At 37.8% G+C, this 15,115-nt stretch overlaps 1 protein-coding gene across 1 annotated transcript; it reads right to left on the reverse strand.

Annotated features, from left to right (window-relative positions):
* Positions 1 to 126: 126 nt before the first annotated feature.
* Positions 127 to 14,835, reverse strand: def6c (DEF6 guanine nucleotide exchange factor c). The gene is made up of 12 exons (XM_028449317.1): positions 14,505 to 14,835; positions 12,839 to 12,979; positions 11,868 to 12,050; positions 9,406 to 9,636; positions 9,181 to 9,327; positions 7,544 to 7,652; positions 5,809 to 6,038; positions 5,592 to 5,699; positions 3,763 to 3,929; positions 2,777 to 2,975; positions 1,665 to 1,755; positions 127 to 657 (listed from the first exon to the last, which is right to left on the reverse strand). Exons 1-12 carry the CDS (start codon positions 14,598 to 14,600, stop codon positions 443 to 445), a joined length of 1,917 nt encoding a protein of 638 aa, XP_028305118.1. The 5' UTR covers positions 14,601 to 14,835; the 3' UTR covers positions 127 to 442.
* Between the last annotated feature and the right edge of the window lie 280 nt (positions 14,836 to 15,115).

Below are 15,115 nucleotides of genomic sequence, written 5' to 3' on the forward strand. Positions count from 1 at the left end.
CATTTTGTGTATTTTTGCAACCTTTTTGTAAAGTTTAGATGATATTTTTTGTGTTTTCTGTCATTTTGTGAAAGTTTGTTGGTATTTTGTGTGTCTTTGGAGTCACTTTGTATACCTTATGTGTAATTGTTTTGTGTGTCTTTTTTGTGATTTTTTTTTTTTGTGTTTTATGAGTACCGGTAATTTTTTTTTGGAACCATTTTGTGTATTTTCTGTCTTTTTCTCTGTGTTGTGTGTGATATATTGGGCTTTGTATTCATTCCAACTTCTTGTATGACATGTTATGGGGGCTGCACATAATTAGAACGAAGGCCGCATGTGGCCCCCGGGCCGCTAGTTGCCCATGTGTGATGTACGCCGTCATCCGTCTGTGCGTTACGTACATATAAAGTATAAATGCCATTGTTTCCATGATCAGAGGTTTGTGATATTTGGGTAAAGTCTAACACTTGTCCAGCATTTGTCCGTTGGGTTTCCCGGGCGGTTGGTCGCTCATGCAGATGTTCTCCAGCTGTTCCTCCAGCGTCTCCTCATCCTTGTTGATTTGTCGGTCCACATCGGCTTGTTTTGTGAACTTGGAGATGAACTCGCTGCTGGCCAGCGCTCCCTCCTTCTTCGGACATGTGCGTGTGGACATCAGGCGGTTCTCCAGGCGCTCTGGAGGAGGAAGACGGAAGGTTCAGTGACAGGTGAGCGACTTCACTTAGAGACAGAACCAGGGGGGGACTGGGACAAAAACTCAGCCCTGGTATTTTCTGTTCAGACCAGTCCACTACATTATCAGCAGACACCACATAGAAGCTGTTATTAAGTCAGTGATGCTCAACATGTGGCTTTTTATGTCTTAATTTAAATTATTATTCCCCCAGAAAACCTTAAAAGGGGGAATCTTTTCTTTTTACCTATTTTCTTTGGCCATTTTGCAACTTTATTTGTCCCATGTTTGCCTCTTTTCAAAAAGTTCCGATACTTTTTTATACATTAGCTTCTTTTTTCCTATTTTTTGTCCATTTTTGCAAGTTTTTTTTGACACTTTTATCCAATTTTTATCCTTGTCTTAAATTTTTTGTCCACTTTTCATAATAATAATACATTGGATTTTATATAGTGCTTCATCATAGACACTCAAATCGCTTTACAGAATTAAGACATTATTCTTTCACTCCACACTAAGTATGAGCTAACTTTTGCCCAACAAATACCACTTGTTTCCTTTTTCCCTACATTTTGCCTCTTTTTGTTCCACATTTTTGCCCTTTTTCATTATTGTTTGCCACATTTTACCCTTTTTCACGATTGTTTGACACAGTTTGCTCATTTAATCTACTCTTTACCATTACATACCACCTGGTTCCTCTTTATTTGGCCATTTTTTGGCCTCTATTGACTGCTTTTGGCTCATTTTAGTCACTTTACACTCTTTTTATGCCACTTTTCATCCAAATAAGCTAACTTTTGCCCACTAAATACAACATAATTCCTATTTTTCCTACATTTTGCATCTTTTTGTTGCACATTTTTGCCTTTTTCACTATTGTTTGCCACATTTTCCTCATTAAAGCTACCCTTTACCACTACATACCACCTGGTTCCTCTTTATTTGGCCAGTTTTGGCCACTCTTGACTGCTTTTGGCCCCTGGAGGGAATGCTTAAGGTTTCTAACCTGCAGGGGTGATGGGCCTCATCAGGCGGTTTAACTGTACGTTCCAGTGTCGCACGTGTTGGCTGGCGTTTCTCAGCTTCTCCTGAACCTCCTGCAGAGCACATCAAGACCAGAAATCCTTAATTTTAATTCTTTACTAGAAAATGAATTGTTGTGAAAAAAATGTTAAATATAGCAAAACTAGTTTTCTAAAAAACCATAAAATATCCATAAAAACGACAGTGACTGAAAGGAATATGAAACAGCTGCTGCACAGACTGTCAGGAAAACTGTAAGATTTTCTGTTTCAGAAATGCAGATTAAAGTTGGTTTGAAAGTTACAATTTTGGGGGAAAATATTAGTGGTGGGACTCGATTAAAAAAAAAAATCTAATTAATTAGAGACTTTAGAGAATTAATTAATCTCAATTAATGGCCTCACAGTTTTTGACACGAGAAGCAACGTTTTTCAATCGAATCGTTTATGACTGAATCAATGAAAACAATAACTGATTTTAAACAACAAAATTATGAATAAAGAACATTATGATTGCGTTGTTCACGAAGCACAAACTTAATTTTAAGTAAGCTATATTCATACTTTTTTGGATTTTTTTGTAAACTTTCCAAAACAAACTTGTTTTTGTGCATTAAAATAAAAAAAAAAAAAAATGGCACTTAGTACAGAACATTCCAGACAAGTGCAAAGTTGGTATTGAGGTGCTAGCTGCTACATGTTTAGCATTGAGGTGCTAGCTGAGACCAGGAGATTGTCAAACTCTTTCTTGCACAATTTGCACACAACTGGGCTTTTCTTTTATAATTTCATTCCACACAACATTGACTTCTCCTCTGGTTCTCCCATTTCTTGTGTTGTGGTCTGTGCATCAGTGTTAAGGGTATACCGGAAACTCATGCAATGAGAAAGGTTCCGCAGTGTTTGGAGTGTAAAAAAAAAAAGCAATGAACTGTGCTATTTTTTAGTGTGTCATTTTTCTGTAATTGATAAATGAATGAATCACTAGAAAACATATTTTTGTATCATTAAACAGAAGTAACATTTTATAAAGATCATTTTTGGACTGGTTGGAAACAAACTATCCACATCACGTGTGCATCAGACGGTTGCTCACCTCCAGCCGCTGGTGGCTCCTCTCCCGGGACGCCTGCAGGTCCTGGAGCTCCTGAGAGGCTGAGTACAGGGCAGAGGGGTCGTCCTCGTGCACCCCGAGGTCTGAGGCCTCCAGCACGGGGCTCAGGTCATGCAGCGTCTTCTGCTGCTCCTGCAGGAGCAAGAACTGCTTCCTCTTCTCCTCCTCAGCTGCCAGCAGCCTGCAGAGAGGACGGAGAAGAGAATAAAGACCTTTGAGGTGCCACGGTCACATGCAGGGTTGGGGTCAATTACATTTTTCAGTTACCCATGTTCTATTACAGTTCAATTACAATTTCAGTGACCAGCATTTTTTCCAATTACAATTAAATTACAATATATTTTTTCCCTCAGAAAGACAATTACAATTGCATTCTCAATTACTAAAGTTTAATTATAATTACTGAGCCTGGAATAAATCACCTAATAAAAGTTAACGTTCCTCTTGTGTTAGCTTTCTGTTAGCATCTCTTATGATAACGGGTCCTAAATCAGCTGTAAAATACACTAAAAACAAATATCTATAATCTAATGTACTTACTATCTATTGGTGACCTTGTTAGGCTTCCTAATCAATAAAAATATAGGTTTTAATATCTTTGGTGTGGACATCTGTGCTTTTTTGTGTCAGTATACCACAAGAATATTTTTTTTTTAAATGGTAAAATGTGGGAAAGCCTAATATGAAACATATTTTAATAATAATTAACTACATATGTGTAGAACTGTAACATGGTTCCCCAGTTTGCGTTAATTTACAATTGACAATTTTTATAGAATTTTCATGGCAATTACAATTACAAAGCCAATTATCTAAATTAAATTACAATTTAATTACGATTACAACAGCAACATATTTTTAAAACAACAATTATAATTATCCCATAATTGTAAATAATGATCAATTACGTGATTACAATTATAATTGACCCCAACCCTGGTCACATGTACCAGGATATTGTGAGGTACCTCTCCAGCTCCTGCCTGGCTCTCTCCTCCTCCAGCCGAGCCTGGATCTCCACGTTGAGGGCACCCTCCAGTTTCATCTGAATCATCTCCAGCTCCTGGATCCTCCTCTTTTGTTGCTCCGCCTCCTTTTCTTTCTCCTGCATTTCAGCCTGCATGCTGTCTCTCAGCTGCAGCTCACACACACAGGGACAAGAAATGGCCGATTACGTTCTCTGACAACATCATAAACACAAATACATATAAGGAGCTTTATTTAAAGAGTAGAAATACTGTTTATAATGTCAACAGGAAACCTGGTCTCTACTGTGTCTAAAGCAGTGGTTCTCAAACTGTTTTTGGGTATTCCTCACTTTGACCAAAGCTGACACATTTTTAAACGTACAGTATTGAACTAACCGGGAACAAGTAGCATCATATTTCACAATAAATCAAAACACTAATTGATCTAATCATCTGTGTAAAAAAAAAACTAAAACAATAGTAGTCCAAAATACAAGTAATAATGAAACATTGTTTGCAATCTGTGCCAAAAAGTTTAAGAAAAATAATTAAAAAAAATTCAGTGCACGTATGAAATTAACTAACAGGAAAAAGTTTCACAATGCAAGTAACATATTTCTTAAATTAATCAAAACTCAAAAACTAGATTAAACTAATTACCGGCATTAAAAACAAATGTAAAAGTGCAGCAGCCAGAAATACAGAAAATAACCAAATATTGTTTGCAATCTGTGCCAAAAAGCTTCTGAAAATTTTTTTTTTTAGGTCAGCTCTTGAAAGTATGTTTATCATTCCATTCCATGTCATTATTACTTTATTATTGTGTAGGTGTTTTGTTTAGTGTTATTGCCAACCCCATATTGCCCCATATTAGATGATTTTCACTGAATATTTTGTACTATGACAATCTGAAATCTGAAACCAGATTCTCAAAGATTAGATTCTACTTTCATCAGAAAAAATAATTTTGTAGAGGCAAGTTTCACACAAATCGCCAGTTTGTGACAAAAAGCTGAGAAAAACGGCTTTTTCTGAAAAAACCTATTAATGACTTTTTTTGTGCTTTAGGGACACCTCAACATTGGTTTCCTTCTATAAAACTACAAAAACAACACGGATACCGGGCTTTTGATGGAAACATTATTACTATTTTGCTATCAATGTCAGAGTTGAATGGATTTCCTACTGTATTTTGGCCATCCTCCAAGTCTCTCCCCCATCATTCTCCCCACACGCAACTTCCTCCTCATCCCGGACATGCTGGGTATCACCGCTTGCCCCGTTTTTTGATCGTTTTATCTCACCATCTCGACACTCTCAATAGTCCACTTAGTTCCACACATGCTCTGGTCGAGTGTGAGCTGCTGGGAACTTCAGCATCAACTCTCGTAGCATCATTTTCTGTCTCGTAAACTCCTTTCCTCTCCCTCTGAGCTCTGCCCATCACGGGTGATCTCTCATCCATAGGCGCTCTGCTGCCACCTACATGTCACCAGTTGGTCACTACATCATGGTACAAACTCGATATTCACGGGAGACCTTCGTCACACTGTCTCCTAGCAACCCCTCCCAAAAAACACAATTGACGTCTTTGGCAGTCAATGAGTTAATGATCTTTGCTGTCAATGAATGAATAATGAAATTGAACATTTCCTCCTGTTTGTCACACCCCACCAGTCATACCTCCATTCCCCACCAGGGGGCGCACCACACATTTTGAGAAGCACTAGTTTAAAGCAACATGAATCCAAGCCATTTCTTGGTGTATTTCTGAAGTTTGATCATGTTTTCAGCTAAAATAATGAGGAGAGGTTATCTTATCATGTTACCGTCTCCGCCTCTTTCAGCTGTCTCTCCAGCTCCATCTGCACCTCCCTCTGTCTCCTCCTCTCTCTCTCCTCCTCTTCCCGCCGACGAGTTTCCAACTCCCGTGCATGCTGCCAATACAAATGATAATTGGATCAAATGGCAGCGACTAGAGCCTCAGCAGAGGCGATGCAGAGCCACATGCTGCTTGCGAGCCCCGCCCTCGGCTCCCCCTCCTACCTGGATGATGCTCTCAATCTCTGAGTCCTGCCTCCCCTTCTCCTTCTCCATCTGCTCCAGCTTCTGCAAACTGGGCTCGTCTGATTGGCTGCTGCGGCTGCCGCGGCTGCTGCGGCTGCTGCGGCTGCGCTCCCGCTGGCTGTGTTCCCGCTGCACTCGTCTCTTTAGCTTGAGCTCCTGGTGCAGGGACGGCTTTCCCTCGCTCTGCAGACGGAGAGCCGTGTGAACGGCTGAGCACGACCCAGGAAGGAGCACAAATCAAGGAATTGAATTGAATTGATTGAACCAGAACTCATTTTAGTTCAGGGGCCAAATACGGAGCAGTTTATCTTACGTGGGCCGCAGATTTTGGGCGAGAAAATTAGTAATTCAATCATTATTGTGCTGTAGTTTGCGCTTCCATGTATAAATACATGATAAAATATGTACGACACCGATAATATCAAAGCAATAAGTGACAGATATCAGTCCCTGCTGGATTTTCACTTTACATTTTTTAGATGTTGTGGCCAATTTATATGTAATTTGTGGAAATTTTGTGGGATAATTTGAAGAGGAGTGAATGACTGCCATCATGTGATATAAGCGTGGGGGAAAATGTGAGCCCTGTTAATATTGTGGGGTTTCACTGAATTTGTGTATTGATTTGGAGATATCTACAACTGTAATTTACACAAGGATTCACAATCAGAAATACTTTATTTATCCCAAGGGGAAATTGCTTGCGTTACAGAGGCTCGAGAAATATTCAAAATAAAAAGAATAAACACTAAAGAAAGAAAAAAAGAAAGAAAGAAAAACTTACGTAAATAAGTAAAAGACTGTTAATTAAATGTATTCATGTTTTCTCTGACTTTTTTGCGTCTGCTACAGGCAAAATTTGATGCTCTAAGGCAGTGGTTCCCAACCAGGGGTACGTGTACCCCTAGGGGTACTTGAAGACATTGCAGGGGGTACTTGGAAACATTGATGAATCTATTTCCAACATGCTGAGTCATTTTTAAGCCTATTTCAGACACTGTACATAATCATCCAACACCTTTTCCACCCGTTGACAATAAACGGCATTAATGAAATAAACAATATTGTGGCCTTAATATCTTACTAAATCGTTACTAACATGCTATGCACATTACTAAAAATTGAGGTCAATATATTCTCTGATGTAGAATAATTGTAATGCGCAAAATTGATATTTAGTGTGCGTTAAACGTACAGGTTGACATGTTCAGGCTCTAGGAGATTAATGAGGCCAACATGGTAACAACATGTAAATAAAACATGAAACGTTACTAAATTGGAGTGGCGAAGGGGTTCTCCTAATCTAAAGAGAGGGATGGGTGGGATACATGAGACAGATTGGCAGGTGGGTGTTAAGCATTGAATATTCCTCCCTTCAATTCATATTTATATTCTTTGCCAACAGTCCAAAGTGTTTACACAGGACATGCAAACGTAAAAAAAACAAAACAAAGTGCTTTAGTGTCTGTCTATTAAAAAAAAATACTTTTACGATGATTTTCACGAGGACACAAAGATTAGATCCGTTCCCGTGACAAACAGCTGTTTAACGGCAAAGCTACAAAGAAGGAAAACGTCCCCTTTAAATCTTTCTGTGCAGCAGCTGTTTCATATTCCTTCCACTCTATCTACATATAAATGATGACATCGCTCATTATTATTGAATAAATGGACATTATTTGTACAAAACAACAGGATCAAAGTTCAAACACACCTTGAGTCCACTCCACTTTCTGCCTCTGGTCGGACGCGCTCATCTCAAAGGTTTTGTTGTGTGTTTTCACGCAGAAGAGGCAGCGCTTCCCCTCCCTGTCAGGGATTGGCTGAACAAGAAGGACACACACAATCAAAGAGTTTAAACCCCTCATCACTTAATCACGCCATCCACCCGTAGCCATCGAGTGTTTCATAAATCAGTGCTGGTGGGGATGAAATGCTGAGTCATGATTTATTCGTCCACTATCTTTGTTCTACCCTTGTTCATTTTTTTCTCCTGCTATTGATTTCCAGTCTTTATATATTCTACAGATCAGACATTAGAAACTGGAGGCCCACGGACTGCGTATAATTTTGTGAGGCCCCTAAAGCAAACACTGAAAATGACAGAAAATACACAAAATGACAAAAGAAATATGCAAAATAACTCGAAAGATACACAAAATAGTAACATAAACAAAATGACTCTAAAAAGACAAAAAACAATGACAAAAACACACAAAATAATATTAAAATCACAAAATGACAAAAAAAAATAACACTAAAATACACAAAACGATAGAAGAAATACACAAAATGACTTTAAAAACACAAAACAGCGACAAAAATACACAAAATGACAATAAACGTATAAAAAATAACACAGAAAAAACAACAAAAACCCCACAATTGTATAAATAACATACAAAAATCTATTAAAAACTCACAAAATGATAAAAAATACATTAAAGAAGACTCCAAAAACAAATTAAAGAATTAAAATAAGCAAAACAACAACAAAAATACACAAAACAAAAGTGATAAACACAAAAAATTACCACAAAAGACACAAAATGACAAAAGTAAAAATACAAGGAGAAAACACACAAAATTACTTTAAAAAAAACAAAAAAGAGAGACAAAAATACACAAAATGACAATAGAACTATACAAAATAATTGAAGATACCGACAACAAAAATCGCACAGTTGACAAAAACATACACAAAACAATGATAAAAGGTATTAATAACACGAAATGGCAAAAATACATAAAAATACATAAAAAAAACACCAAAAACAAACAAAATGAAGAAAATAAGCAAAATGACAACAAATATACACAAAATGACAATAGCAATAAACAAAGTAATTCCAAACATACACAACACAACAATAAAAAAACCAACAATTGACTAAATGCACAAAGAATACAATGATAAAAACTCACAAACCGGTATTAATAAAAGACAAAACAACAAAAACACATCAAAAACCAGCAAAACGATCAAAATAAACAAAATGAAAGAAAACACACCAATCGACTATAAAAATACATAAAAACAGCAAGAAAAATACAAAAAATTACTTAAAAAAAAAACTAAACAACAACAGAAAACTCACAAAATGACTCCAGAAACAAACAACATGTGATCCCAACATTAGTGATTCATTAACCATTTATTGAAAAAAAGTTACATTTTCTGTTGCTGCTTCCCTGTTTAGGAAACAGTAATATTTTTACTTTGTCACGTCCTCTAAAGTGTTTATGATGAAATAATGTATCACCTGAAGCTCAAAAAAACACATTAACTTGACATTATTAAACACACACACTGATCCTGATGATGGTAGACGTGTTGTCTCTGATTCTTACCTCTACGACACAGCTCTTATCCAGGAGGATCTCCCCTCTCTTGTCCTTCAGGTCCTCACACACGTAGTACGCCATGGAGGTGGGCTTCAGCACGAACCAGCGCTGAGTCCAGTTCCTGCGCACGTGTCCCTTTTTCCACATGTATCCCTGAGGAAAAGAGAGATGAGTGGAATGATTGAGTAAAGTCAGAACACAGATGGTTAGTAGAGGTAGTGAGCGACGCACCCTCTTCAGAACATTGTGGTACATCTCCAGAAAAACCTCGTCCAGGGCCAGACTGAACGCCTCCGCATTGGTGACCCTCAGCAGTCGGCCGGCGCCCATGTGTTCCAGGAAGGACCAGACGGACACGCCCTCCTCCTCCACAGAGGCATCATGGGACATGAGGTCCTCCAGGGGCTTCTCGTCCCATTCCTGGCTCATGGCTGAGGAGATCTTCTTCAGGAGATACTCCAGCTTTAAACAGACACAAGTTAAATCCTCTGAGATCAACTTAGATCACATGTGTCAAACTCAAGGCTCAGGGGCCAAATCTGGCCCTTTAGAGCAGTGATTCTCAAACTTTTTTTGATCAAGTACCCCCTTTTCTTTTCTTTCTAAATCCAAGTACCCCCTTTGCAGACGACATCATTTTGCTTGGAAAATGATTTAAAAACAATTATAGAAAATAAGATGGAATGAATTAGTGATAACACACATTTTAAATAATCTAATTTTGTAAATAAGTTCAGTGGTTCCCAACCTCTTATGGATCGTGACCCCATTTTAATATCAAGAAATTCTGGTGACCCCAAAGACATTTTCTTTCTGAGCTCATCTATATATATATACAAAAATCTATTTACATTTTTCAGAAATTTCAGGCGACCCTATTTAAACTACAGGCGACCCCAGATGGGGTCCCGACCCCAAGGTTGAAAAACTTTGATTTAGTAGCTCCTATCGATTTATTTCTATAGTTTTTTATCATTTCCAGTCATCTCACGCCTGGTATGGGACCAAATTTTCCTCTCTCTCGCTTTCTCAAGTACCCCCTGTAGTGCCATCGCGTACCTCTTTGAGTGCACGTACCCCCATTTGAGAAACACTGCTATAGAGCATCAAAATTCGGCCCGCTCAAGAGAGTAAAAATGACAGAAAAGACATGAAACATTTTGTAAATGACCAACTAATTCAGTTGTGGATAAGGCGTGCAGGTTTGAATCAAATTAATGAAAACGAATAATATTTGAATGTATTGAAGTTTAAATATTGGACGATATTTGATAAATAAACATGGTGTGAAGTTTGAGGCTGTGCCTGCAGATGGTCTGTGCACGTGCACACATACACGCACACACACACACACGTTACACACTGACAGAGGAAAACTACTGCGTCGGCGCTACAGAAGCAGATTATTTTGGTCTCTTCGTACAGGAAACCAAAAGCACGAGGGAGGAAGTGCAGGAAGGAAAAACCTCATTAAGTCGCTCACAGTTGCAGTAACTTACAGTTACAGGTCTCGTCTGCTGGGAAGATGATCTATCACTGAAAGCCATCATCACATGGTATCTTCAAAATGATTTAGTTTGTCTTGGAGTATATTTTATCATTTAACTGTTTAACATGGAATCTCTGTGTGTGTGTGTGTGTGTTCCTCAAATATCACTGTAGATCAGGATCAGACTGACAGGAGAGTTTCAACATGGCTGCTGCCTGGTTCAAGGGTGTGCAACCCCCACAGGCAATGAGTTGTGCACGTGACGCTGAGTCAGCTGAACCACAAGATGCCCGCCGGGCCAGCAATGCTGCACTCCCCCCGAGGCTCCGCCCAGCTGAAAACCGAACCTCCCACTTTTCTATAGCAATAAATACTTCCTACGGACACTGCACTAGTATAAATAAATTAAAGAAAAATCAAAATCACACCAAGATACCAAAGGGCATCACATTCAATGTAAAGACCTAAATTATTGTTTGAAAATAATATAACTTTAAAAAAAAGAAAAAAGGCTAAAATAACTGTTTGAATTCCTTACTTTTCTCAGCGTTTTATTAAAAAAAAGCTGCAAGTCATGTCTGAAAGGCTAGAAACTAAGGGTGTAAGAAAAATCAGACCTTGTTAAACGACTTCACTCCTCAATGCATTTTAGCTGGAAGTTGACTGGCCTTTATTTTCATAAAACATACTAGACACTTTTATAGATATACTGTATGTGGTTACTTCTTTATTTTAATTTATTTTTAAATCTAAGAACTTAAAAGAATCAGAATCTTTCAAAATGTAAACTTATTTGAAAAATGTACATTTTTGATAAACATACCACTTGTTTTTTTTTTTATGTTGGTACTTGAATTACAGTTAGTTACCATTTACTTATTTTCACAAGTAAAAAAAAAATGAAATCAATTGTATTTCATACTATTTTGTACTTGTAAAGGTGAAATTTATTACTATTGATATCGCGATATATCGTGACTTATATCGTAATGTTTAGTATCGGGATATATCGTAGCGTATCGTCAGATTCACGACAATGTACACCCCTACTTGACATAACGTTCAACTTTGTTCTAGTGACGTTTTCTTTTCACATGAACTTGGCTTACTTGGAGAAAACCAACACCAGCTCATGGGAGAACATGCAAACTGCACTAAAGCACCCGTGCTCGTGTGTGTGTGATGAGACTGTGTGTGTGTTCACCTCCTCTGGGATCATCACCAGTGGGTAGCGGTCCTCAGACAGGAGGTTGAATAAACAGAAGAGCTTAAAGCAGTCTCTCTCTGACAGCGACGCCCCCTGCGGCGCCCCCCGGTAGTTCTTCTTCATGGTCATCGTCCAGCACAGGTCGTCAAACTTCTCCTTGTCAAACATTCCTTGTTTGACCTTGAAAACAAACACGAGAACACAAACGTCATTCACTCGGAGTATATCTATGTTATATTTGTATATGCAGATTGATTACGTCAGTAAGAAGTCATGAGAGGGCTAACAGAGTATATTGATTAACGGTTTATTTATCTCTAATACTCGTAAATATATACATTTTTACTGGGTCGATAGTTTAAGTTATTCGATAAAAGTGATTTTCCTTTTTTTATGGGATAAAAAGATACAATAATGGGTCTGGACACATTTTTGTAAAATAATTAGCAAAATTATACAAAAGCTGTAAGACAGTGTTATATTTAGTAATTGGTAAAAAAAAAAAAAAAAAAAAAAATTCTGATCACACACAATAAATATCATACTTGAACTTTCTCAAATTTAAATTTAGTTCAAATAAAATGCAGTATAAAAATATTTGAGGTGGTGCATCTTATCACTTTGTGCACTAATCCTGGCTACTCTGTATTTGTAACACAATATAATAAACATGATCAAAATAATAATAATAATAATAATATTTTTTTTAAAAAGTCTGGTGTCACCAGAAATTTGTGAGAAATGGGTTCACGACCCAAAAAATGTTGGCAACCCATGCTGTAAGACATGTAGTCCACATTTTGTAAGATAAATGACAAATAATGAATAATAATTAAGTGTATTAAAGCACTACATGAGAAACCCCATCCTATTCCTGTCTTTTCCTTCTTCTCTCCCTTCTCTTTAAACGTCCCACTTGAATGACTTTAGTCTAGGACAGAAACACACACAGGGATGAGGAGACGAACCTTATCCAGGATGTATTTGTTGAGGTAGGGCATGTAGCCCTGGTTAGAAACCGGCCCGTCGTCGTCATCCTGGAAATGTTGCTCCAGAGCCACGGGGTCGTGTGGGATGTTCAGCACCGTGTACAGGTTGTGAGAAAGCACCTGCAAACAGACACATGCACGTGATCCAGGCTCACTGGAGCTTTGGGTTTCATCTGCTTTCCCTAATCAGATGTCCGTACTGGTTATCGAACTTCACAATGTTGTGCCAAACATGGTTGATACAGGTAATGGAGTGAAGTAGTGTCACTATACAGCAGAATTGTGCAAAAACAAGCACACGCTGAGTTCATACAAAATTTTCATTGTTGTTTTTTACTTGTTTTTAGTAAACATTTTGTTTTGTTTTTTTTATTTGAGTATTTTTATTGTTTTATGTAAATGTTAAACCACCTTGTGTGTTTTTGTTGTCATTCTGTGTGTTTTTTTGAGTCAATCTTTTTGTTTTTGTGGTCATTCTGTGTTTATTTTGCATTATTCTGTGTTTTTTTGGCCATTTTTGTGCATTTAGAGTCATTTATGTGTTTTTGTTGCACTTCTGTGTGTATTTTGTGTGTTTTTGGTGCCGTTCCGTGTGTATTTTGAGTCATTTTTTGTGGTTTTTGTTTGAAGTTTTGATGAGTTTTTGGAATAATTTATATATATATATATATATATACTGTATATACTGTATATACATATATATACATATATATATATATATATATATATATATATATATATATATATATACACAGAGTATCTTCTGTGTGTGTGTTTGGAGTCATTTTGTGCATTTATTTGGTTCCGTGTCTGATAACTAATTTGGAATTTCTTATTTTTGAAATTTGTGTAATATTTACCCTTTTTGGTTTTTACCAATAGAGGCAAATTAAGGTGATGCATGTGTCACGTGTTCTATGAACATTTGTCGTGGGTGAAGCTGGAAGGGTTTGAATAGAATATTTCAATAGAAACATTGTTAATGACTTTGGGACGTCTCCCTGCTCCCACACACACCTGAAAAATGATCTACATGATGACATAACTTTAAAACCTGCAGGACTGTGGCCCTCAGGGAATGAGTTAGAACTTAGGCTCCTTCCTTGTTTCCTCACACAGCAGTAAACACACATGTACAGTCCTCAGAAAAAGATCATGTTGAGACAGCTGTCTGCTATTTACTGGGATTCCTCCCACCTATGGGAGCTCAGGGACACGTACAGGGACTGAATGGGAAAGAAATACAACTCCAAAATAGAGTTTAATGTTTAAAAAACCCTATTTTCAACAGCAGTGATTTTTAAAAACCAATGTTATCTTTTATATTTTCCATTTAAAGGGATTTAAGTGCATTACATAAGAAAACTGACAGCCTTCTGTCAATATTTTTTCCACTTCAAAGGAAAAAACATGAACTTTGAGCTTCAAACTCAAACAATGACTTTTAGTTGTTTTATTCATAAATGACTTTAACCCTTTGTTTTACATACTAAGGTTTCTGAAAACGCTACAGGAGAATCTCACCTTGTGTTTCCACTTTAGTATTTTGTTCATAAAGTAGCTTTTAAAGAAAGAATCTGCCTGGTTTGTACACGTTTCTGGCGTAGGTGTGATTTTTCAGCGTCTCCGTGGATCGAGTTCTTACCTTGAGCTGAGATTTGGACACTTTTCCACACTTCTCCACGTCCAGAGACGTAAAAGCGTACCAGACGGACTTGAGCAGCTCGGATTTTAGGTTCATGTCGGGAGGCGCAGCAGAGAACTACATTTCCGAAGCGGTGCCAGACGCGTTTTTACGCAGCGGCGGCGCAGAGAAACTGACAAATAACAAAGTGGGGCAGAGCACAAGAGCAGTGGAAACCACACCGGGGGCCAAGCTGCTAACGTGGGGGTGTCTCAAGTTCATCTGATGACATTTAGGCGACACTCAAAGCGCCTTTTTGGGAAACAAATCCTTCTTTACGCACCAAATAAGTGGATCTAAACAGGAAGAGGACACTTACAAGTAAAAAAAAAAAAAAAAAAAACCCAGGACCGATTTATAAAAATAAACAAGTTAGATTAAGGATTAAACCACCATGACGCATGCCAAACACAGTTGTTACCAGATTTAAGAGATTTACGGATTCGGACACACCCATGTGTGCAAAGAGCCTGGAGCCATGTTTGTTTGAGCAGATTTGTGATGTGCAAAGTTCAAAAGGAATCACATTCAGTCAGTCAGTCAGTCAGTCAGTCAGTGGAATCTTTTACCTT

This window comes from Gouania willdenowi, chromosome 6, assembly GCF_900634775.1.
Source record: "Gouania willdenowi chromosome 6, fGouWil2.1, whole genome shotgun sequence".
Classification (NCBI taxonomy): domain Eukaryota; kingdom Metazoa; phylum Chordata; class Actinopteri; order Blenniiformes; family Gobiesocidae; genus Gouania; species Gouania willdenowi.

Excerpts from the sequence above, each read along its gene's own strand:
- def6c (XM_028449317.1), bottom strand. The coding sequence starts at position 14,600 with ATGAACCTAAAATCCGAGCTGCTCAAGTCCGTCTGGTACGCTTTTACG. Across the intron at positions 9,328-9,405 it reads ACCACAATGTTCTGAAGAGG|GGATACATGTGGAAAAAGGG; the intron begins GTGCGTCGCTCA and ends TCTTTTCCTCAG. Across the intron at positions 2,976-3,762 it reads GCCAGGCAGGAGCTGGAGAG|GCTGCTGGCAGCTGAGGAGG; the intron begins GTACCTCACAAT and ends TCCTCTCTGCAG.